Source organism: Colobus angolensis, unplaced genomic scaffold, assembly GCF_000951035.1.
Source record: "Colobus angolensis palliatus isolate OR3802 unplaced genomic scaffold, Cang.pa_1.0 Scaffold119, whole genome shotgun sequence".
In the NCBI taxonomy this organism is placed as follows: domain Eukaryota; kingdom Metazoa; phylum Chordata; class Mammalia; order Primates; family Cercopithecidae; genus Colobus; species Colobus angolensis.
The window spans coordinates 1,034,736-1,043,592 of NW_012113030.1; the positions used below are offsets into that span (position 1 = coordinate 1,034,736).

The 8,857-nt window shown below is 38.0% G+C and overlaps 1 protein-coding gene across 2 annotated transcripts in view; it reads left to right on the top strand.

The window, feature by feature from the left end:
- BRMS1L (breast cancer metastasis-suppressor 1-like) overlaps positions 1-8,857 on the top strand; it is a 50,338-nt gene that overhangs the window by 2,988 nt on the left and 38,493 nt on the right. Inside the window, exons 2-5 of one of the 2 annotated variants that reach the window (XM_011925982.1) lie at positions 860-971; positions 2,471-2,561; positions 4,058-4,185; positions 5,916-5,995. In XM_011925982.1, the coding sequence (XP_011781372.1) occupies positions 2,473-2,561; positions 4,058-4,185; positions 5,916-5,995 (297 nt within the window). In that variant the 5' untranslated portion in view covers positions 860-971; positions 2,471-2,472. The remainder of the gene's footprint in view (positions 1-859; positions 972-2,470; positions 2,562-4,057; positions 4,186-5,915; positions 5,996-8,857) is intronic. The other variant, XM_011925975.1, reaches the window with a different exon arrangement.

An 8,857-nucleotide genomic window follows, 5' to 3' on the forward strand; every position in this document is an offset into this window, starting at 1 on the left:
TTTTTTTTTCTTTTTTTTTGAGACAGAGTCTCACTCTGTCACCCAGGCTGGAGTGCAGTGGCATGATCTTAGCTCGCTGCAACCTCTGCCTCTGGGTTAAAGTGATTCTCCAGCCTCAGCCTCCTGGGATTACAGCCCTAGCTGGGATTACAGGCATCCGCCATCACACCCGGCTGATTTTTGTATTTTTAGTAAAGATGGGGTTTTGCCACATTGGCCAGGCAGGTCTTGAACTCCTGACTTCAAGTGATCCACACGCCTCTGCCTCCCAAAGTGCTGGGATTACAGGCGTAAGCCACCGCACCTGGACTGTTTGTGAATATATTTCTTAGATCTAAAGTATTTTATCTTCAAATGTTCTTGCATTTATGATAGGAGCTAGGATCTCATAAAATTCCATTTGTTAAAATTCTCCCCCTATAATTTTTATGTTGACTGTTGTGATTTTTAACTTTTAAAAATTCCATCCCAGAAAATAATGGACAACTTAATTTTTGAAGAATGTGGTAATAATTTGAACTGCAAGTCAAAAGTTTAAGTGCAAAGAAATTGTTTAAATACATTTTGCACTTGCTTCTGTTAAAGCATATCTGTTCTACCATATGTCTTTCATGTTAAACTTTCACAGTGTTTTCTTCTCAAATGTTGGTACTGAGCAAATTCTAAGGCTACAGAAAAGCCTCTACTGTCCAAAGAACTTGGATAATGAGTCATCTTGAGGGACCAAGTTTTAAGCAGCCAAGAAGTAAGCAATCAAGAGCCAGAAATATTTTTAATCTGTTTTAGAAAATTAGAAAAAAAGTCATAGCCTTCCTTGTTATATAAAAATAATTGAACGTGATTTAACTCTTTCTCATAGTTTGATTTTATTTGATGAAGATCAAGATGCAGATCATTTTGTGCTTCAGTTATTTTGATGAATGAATATATGTGATGTGAACATAGAAAATGTGGACTATAGGACAGACCTGGTAATTAACAGTTGCTTTCCTTAAAAAGTTTGTATTTTCATCCTCATTTGCCTCTTTCTCACTGACTGATAGTAACATGGAGAGACAAAACAATGGGAACATAGGAGTGGCAGACCAGGAGAGCCTGTGGTAAACAAAATAAGATTAGTTTCCTTTTTTCTTTTTCTTTCTTTTTTTATTTTTTTGAAATGAAGTTTCGCTCTTGTTGCCCAGGCTGGAGTGCAGTGGCACGATCTCGGCTCACCGCAACCTCCACCTCCTGGGTTCAAGTGATTTTTCTACCTCAACCTCCCAAGTAGCAGGGATTACAGGCGTGTGCCACCACGCCCAGCTAATTTTGTATTTTTAGTAGAGACGGGGTTTCTCCATGTTGGTCACGCTGGTCTCGAACTCCTGGCCTCAGGTGATCCACCTGCCTTGGCCTCCCAAAGTCCTGGGATTACAAGCATGGGCCACTGTGCCTGGCCTTTCTTTCACTTTTCTTTTTTTTTGAGACAGGGTCTCTGTTGCCCAGGCTTGCGCAGTCTTGGCTCACTGCAACCTCTGCCTCTCAAGTTCAAACGATCCTCCTACCTCAGTCTCTCTAGTAGTTGGGACTACAGGCATCCACCACTATGTCTGGCAAAGTTTTGTATTTTTAGTAGACATGGGGTTTTACCATCTTGCCCAGGCTGGTCTTGAACTCTTGAGCTCAAGCAATCCTCCGGGCTCAGCCTCCCAAAGTGCTGGGATTACAGGGATGAGCCACCACGCCTGGCCACGTTTCTTTTTTTATATGACTGGCAAATCAGCCATGTGAGCAGTTTGAAAGAAGAATCCCAGAAGTGTTTTTGGGCAATGTTAGCCTTTAAAGGACACAATCATTTTGGTGCTACATTCTGGTGAGTTGGTGGAAAACGAACCAAAAGTGGGCTAATTACTTTATAGTCATAGTCAGTCCTTTAAAGTGATTTAAAAATGAATAAACGTAAGAGGGTCTAGAGACCAGTATAGTTTTATATACTTATCTGTATTTTAGATTAAATCTATAGTGGATTTTTTTTTTTTTCTTCAGACTAGGTCAGTCTGTCACCCAAGGTGGAGTACAGTGTCACAATCATGGCTTCCTGCAGCCTCCAACTCCTGGGCTCAGGTGATCCTCTTGCCTCAGCCTCCCAGTAGGTGAGACTACAGGCTCATGGTACTGTGCCCAGCTAGTATCTTTTTTTTTTTTGTAGAGATGGGATCTTCCTATATTGTCCAGGCTGATCTCGAACTCCTGGGCTCAGTCTGTCCTCCTGCCTTGGCTTTCCAAACTGCTGGAATTAGAGGCATGAGCCACCATGCCCAGCAGAAGTTATTATTTTTCATAAATGTTTATTTTCTTTTAAGGCTTAATACAGATCTTGCCTTCATATTACAGTTTTTCTTCCTATTTGAATTACGTTCAGATATATTTGAGATGTTCAGATAAATTTGAAAATTAAGTTTATCTTTTATATTTGCGTTTTTATTAACAGAAATGGATGATGAAGACTGTGAAAGAAGAAGAATGGAATGTTTGGATGAAATGTCCAATCTTGAAAAACAGTTTACCGATCTCAAAGATCAGTAAGTAGTGACTTTAGAAGGCTGTTGTCACTGAATCTCAACCTTGTCACTTGTATACTAGCACAAGAGCAACTAGATTCAGTCTCAGCTGTTTTTCCTTTTGTATTTTGTATTTTATGGGACTGACCAATTTGAAAGAGGCTCAGCTATTGTTTGTCTACTAAAGACCTCATTAACTAAACTGAAGGTTTGGAGGCAGGGGTTTTCTGTGGGTTTGAACTCAGGAGTTGGAGACCAGCCTGGGCAACATAGGAAGACCTGGTCTCCACAAAAAACTTAAAATTTAGCTAGATGTGGTGGTATGTGCCTGTGGTCCCAGCTGCTTGGGAGGTTAAGGCAGGTGGTTCGATTGAACCCAGGTCAAGGCTGCAGTGAGCTGTGCTCGTGCCATTGCACTGCAGCCTGGGCAACAGAGTAAGACCCTGTCTTAAAAAAAAAAAAAAAATTCTGTCCTGCAGGATTATTGCCAAAAATAAACACTGAGTTGTATCATACTCTAAAGGTATTGGTGTGACAGCTGGCAAATTAGAATATTTGTAAGTAACAGGGACCTCTTGCCCCATTTTTGAGTTCCTTGTTCATTGAGCAACTAATTTTGTTATGGCTTCTTCATTTGTAGTTGAAACAAACTTAATACGTCAGATCATAAAGACATTGGTTTTACCTTCATTAGTCTACTTCCTCTTTGTTCTTTTAAAAAATTAAGTAGGCTGGGCCTGGTGTGGTGGCTCACGTCTGTAATCCCAGCGCTTTGGGAGGCTGAGGCGGGTGGATCACAAGATCGGGAGATCGAGACCATCCTGGCTAACACGGTCATACCCCGTCTCTACTAAAAAATACAAAAAAAAAAATTAGCCGGGCATGGTGGCGGGTGCCTATAGTCCCAGCTACTCGGGAGGCTGAGGCAGGAGAATGGCATGAACTCTGGAGGCGGAGCTTGCAGTGAGCAAGATCGCACCACTGCACTACAGCCTGGGGGATGGAGCGAGACTCCATCTCAAAAAAAAAAAAAAAAGAATACATAAAATTAAGTAGGCTGACTACAGTAATACTGACTGCTTTTCAGGAAAAGTAGAGAGAAGCCAAGTAATTATTTATTTTGACAACTGGTAATGTCTATTCAAAATGATTTCTTTGTTTCTTTTAAACTCAGTGTTTAAATGACCTTTTGTCTTAGAATTGGTTTTATTGTTCTGTGGTTAAAACGAAAACAAAAATTAATAGTGCCAAAAAGTAGTTATTTCAATTTTAGTTTTTGTATTGGTAATTGACCATTAAAGAGTTTAAAGATACTTTAAACATGATAGATCTATTTTGTGATTATGTGCATAAAGTCAAATAATGTAACAGTTCTCTGCTTGAGATCAAGGCAAAAATACATTTGATAGATTGTTAGAATATAAATGATATTAGGAACAAATAATGTGTAGAAATGGCACATTGTTAGCCTTTGTTGAGATTTTTAAATTAATATATTAATTTTTTGCTTTGTTAAGACTTTATAAAGAACGATTAAGTCAGGTGGATGCAAAACTACAAGAAGTCATAGCTGGAAAAGCACCAGAATACTTGGAACCGCTGGCAACTTTACAGGAAAATATGCAAATTCGTACAAAGGTAGCAGGTAGGAAAGTGAAGAATCTTTTCCATGTATAGAATGTAAACTCTTCAATAGCTTTAAAAGGTGTTGATCAAATGTTTTATATTGATGGGATTACAAGCATATTTACATCAACCAGAATATTTTACTTTCAGTTAGCCCACAGTCATTATATTTATTAAATACCTCTTGCTTTGCTCTGATGCTGTGGGGGATTAAAGAAAAAAAAACCCTCAAGTTGCTTATAGTATTGTTGAGAAGATAGTTCCACATGTGGTGAAACAACTGGAAACCATGATACTTTCATTAAGAGAGACTGTTACTATCACACTTTAATTCCCTATTAGAGAAATTAAAGTTTAATTTTAATTTCTTGGTTTTTTTAATATATAAGAGTGATAGGATTTTTTTTAATTTATAAAAAAATTTTAAAATCTTTGATCAGGATATTATAGAACAGGAAACTTGCCTTGAACTAGATAATTTATTTTTTCTTTTTTACTTTGATAAGTTTGGTTACTCATTTGTGGCTACGAATAAACAAAGATGCACTATATTTGTATGGTTACATTTCAGTCTTATGTTTGTAAGTGGGATCCAGCCTCAGTATCATGTCCTAGCACTCATAATCAAGGGATATATATGGTTTTTCATAGTCAAAAACTAAACTTTAATTAGTGGAGATGCTGGTTGTGGCACTAATTGATCCTTATGTACCTGTTAGATAATACCTAAGGCATTGTTGATAATAAGTTCTTTTTACTAAACCCTCCTTTAACCAAATTTTATTTTTGAGTGCTTAGTATTATGTGGATAGTACGATACTCTTCACTGCTATCTTACATATTGACATATTGACTTAGAAGCAAAAATATCCCTAATTTTCTTTGTTCTTTTAGGTTACATGGATGATCAGGAAATAATACTTGAGTTGATTATTTACTTTTCTACTCTGGCCTCTTTTATATTTTGATTTTGCAGAGTAGTGTGTGTGAATGTGTTGCTGATGACATAGTTCCAGGTATCTGTCTCTTGCCTTTACTATACAAAGAGAGATAATTACATTTCTAGCGCCAACCATGGCATAAAGCTTAGAATACATATCCAGAGCTCTTTGCGTGCCGTTTTTGTAGTGACATATTTGCATGGCCATGTTACCTATTTTATACTATTGTCCTGTTAGGTCTAAGTTAAACTATCTTGGGTATCTTTCCTCCAGAAAAAGTCCTGTCAGGAGCACTCCAAACATAATTGATTTTGTTATATCAGTTTATATACATTTACTCCTCATGGAAGCTTTGGATTGAAAATAATAGTTTAAAAAAAAAGTGGTTTTGGTGGGGTATAGTATCTAACTGTTACTCTGAGTATATGTGATTGATGACACCAGAGTTTATTGTCTCCATTTCTATTTTGAGAAACTCGAGAGATTGTTTTTCATAGGAAAAGAGTTTTATTTTCATTTTGATCATTCTGTATCAAACATTTAGGAGTAATCTTTAGAAGAATAGGTTAAGAACAAAAACTAGCAGTACAGTTTCTTTCTAGCTCTTAAACTCTTAATTTCTAATCTTTTTGGATATGTATTTTAAGTGAGCCTTTTTATTTTTCATCTTTAAAGATAAAGTTAGACTCACTTTTCAATTTTTTCTTGATCCATCTTATTAAATACAGTGAGGACAGAATTCCTGTAGGGAAGTGATAATGGAACTCCTCATTGCTAACATAATCAGAGTAATTGTGTTTGGTTGCAGGAATCTATAGAGAGCTCTGCTTAGAATCTGTAAAGAACAAATATGAATGTGAAATTCAAGCTTCTCGCCAGCATTGTGAGGTACTGTCATTTTGCATAACTTTTAAGCTAATTTCATCTCTTCAAGCGTTTTCTGAGTGTAGTAGTTAAAAAAGTAAACTAAGTAAAACAAAATTAAATAGTACTTTAGCTCATCATTTGTGTGTGATTTAAAAAAAAAAGAATAGAGTTGCATTGGAAGCTGTATTGGAGATAAGACACAAAGAAAGGACCATAGAAAAAACCTGAAATAATTTTAGAAGTTTTGCAGCTGTTACTTTAAAAAGACTTTGCAATGATTATGTCACCTAGCATTATTGAAAATATTAGTGTAATTAGTATAATGTGGATTAGACTTACTTACAAAATACACACCCAATGGTGCAGTTAGGATTTTGAGCTATAGAATTAGTTTCTGTCAGTCTAGACCTATTTCCACATCTTTGGGCAGAATTCTCTATTTATGGAGAAAAAAAGGTGTATTTTTCTATATGTTCTGTTTATTTTGCATTTAACCCATTTATGCTGAAGGTTGCAATTTTGTGTGTATGTGAAAAATCAGATCTTGGTGATGACCTTGAGCAATAGGATATAAATAATTCCCACAAGCTTAACATTTCAGTAATGGAACACTAGGCATAAATGGGTTAAAAATATTTATAGCATTTAAAAAACATAGTGCCCACCAGGCATGGTGGCTCACACCTGTGATCCCAAGAGTTTAGGAGGCTGAGGCAAGAGGATTGCTTGAGCTCGGGATGTCAAGACCAGTCTGGGCAACGTAGTGAGACCCCCGCCTTTACAAAAAATAGAAAAATTAGCTGGGCATGGTGGCAGGTGGCTGTAGTCCTAGCTACTCAGGAGGCTGAGGTGGGGGGATTACTTGCCCTTGGGAGGTTGAGGCTACAGTGAGCTGTGATTGTGCCACTGCTCTGCAGCCTGGGTAACAGAGTGACACCCTGTCTTAGAAATAATAGCTACCACAAGAACAAACAAAAAAACCCCATAGTGCCCATTTTGCAGATAACTTTTTATCAAATCAAGACAAGATTATAGATATACAGGTAGAAATAAGAGGACAAGTTCTATAACGAGTCTTCTGTTACTTTAATATGCTGTAAACTAAGAGTAGTTAGATATAAAATGATAGAGCTCATTGTTTCATTTTCTTTTTTTTTTTTTTTTTTTTTTTTTTGAGACGGAGTCTTGCTCTGTCACCCAGGCTGGAGTGCAGTGGCTGGATCTCAGCTCACTGCAACCTCCGCCTCCCGGGTTCACGCCATTCTCCTGCCTCAGCCTCCCGAGTAGCTGGGACCACAGGTGCCGGCCACCTCGCCCGGCTAATTTTTTGTATTTTTAGTAGAGACGGGGTTTCACCGTGTTAGCCAGGATGGTCTCGATCTCCTGACTTCGTGATCCGCCCGTCTTGGCCTCCCAAAGTGCTGGGATTACAGGCTTGAGCCACCGCGCCCGGCCATGTTTCATTTTCATAATTACAACTGAGATTGATTATCTTTTTGGCGTTTACTAGCTGCTTGGATATTTTTTCCTATGAAGTGCCTGTTTGTATTTCTTGCCTTTGTGTTGGCTTTTAGTCTTTTCCTCATTGACTATATAAGTTTTTTATATATTCTGGCTCTAAATGCTTTGCTGGTTATATACTTTGCAAATATTTTTGCCCAGGTGGTACGATGTTTTCACTCTTTCTGATCACTTGCTGCAAAGAAGTTTTACATTTTAATGTAGTTGAATTTATTATCTTTTTATTTATGGGATGTGTTTTGTTTTCTTTTGTTTTGAGACAGGGTGTCACTCTGTTACCCAGGCTGGAGTGCAGTGGCATGATCATGGCTCACTGCAGCCTCTTTTCCCCTGGCCTCAAGCCATCCTCCTGCCTCAGCCTCCCGAATAGCTGGGACTACAGATGCATGCCATCACATCCAGCTAATTTTAAAAATTTTTTGTAGAGAAGGGATTCCACTATGTTGCCCAGGCTGGTCTCAAACTCCTGGGCTCAAACAGTCTTCCTGCTTTGACTCCCAAAGTGTTGAGATTACAGGTGTGAGCCAAGGATGTGCTTTTTGTGTCTTCCTATTTTGAGGTAGAAAGATGTATTTTCCTTTAAAAGTTGACATTTTGCTTTCAACATTTAGATTGCAAAACTACCTTTAATTAGTTTTTGTGTATGGTATAAAGTATGGTTTTAGGGTGGATGTGGTGGCTCATGCCTGTAATCCCAGCATTTTGGGAGGCTGAGCGGGCAGATCACCTGATGGCCATTTTCATGGTATCGATTCTTCCTATCCATGAGCATGGAATGTTTTTCCATTTGTTTATGTCCTCTCTTATTTCCTCGAGCAGTGGTTTGTAGTTCTCCTTGAAGAGGTCCTTCACATCCCTTGTAAGTTGTATTCCTAGGTATTTTAATCTCTTCGTAGCAATTGTAAATGGGAGTTCACTCATGATTTGATTCTCTGTTTGTCAGGAGTTTGAGACCAGCCTGACCAATATGATGAAACCGTGTTTCTACTAAAAATACAAAAATTAGCTGGGCGTGGTGGCATGTACCTGTAATCCCAGCTACTCGGGAGTCTGAGATAGGAGAATTGCTTGAACCCGGGAGGTGGGGGTTGCAGTGAGCTAAGATCGTGCCACTGCACTCCAGCCTGGGCAACAAGAGCAAAACTCAGGGTCAAAAAAAAAGAAAAAAAGTATGGTTCTAATTTTATTTTTCTGTGTATATGGATAGGTAATGCCAACACTATTTATTACATATACCCTTATTTCCCCACAAATCAGCAATTTTCTCTCTTTTGTATATCAAATGCCCATATATGAGCTGGCCTGTTAATAACTTTTTTCATTTATTCCATTTGTTTCATTTGTTCTGTTTGTCTATTTCTG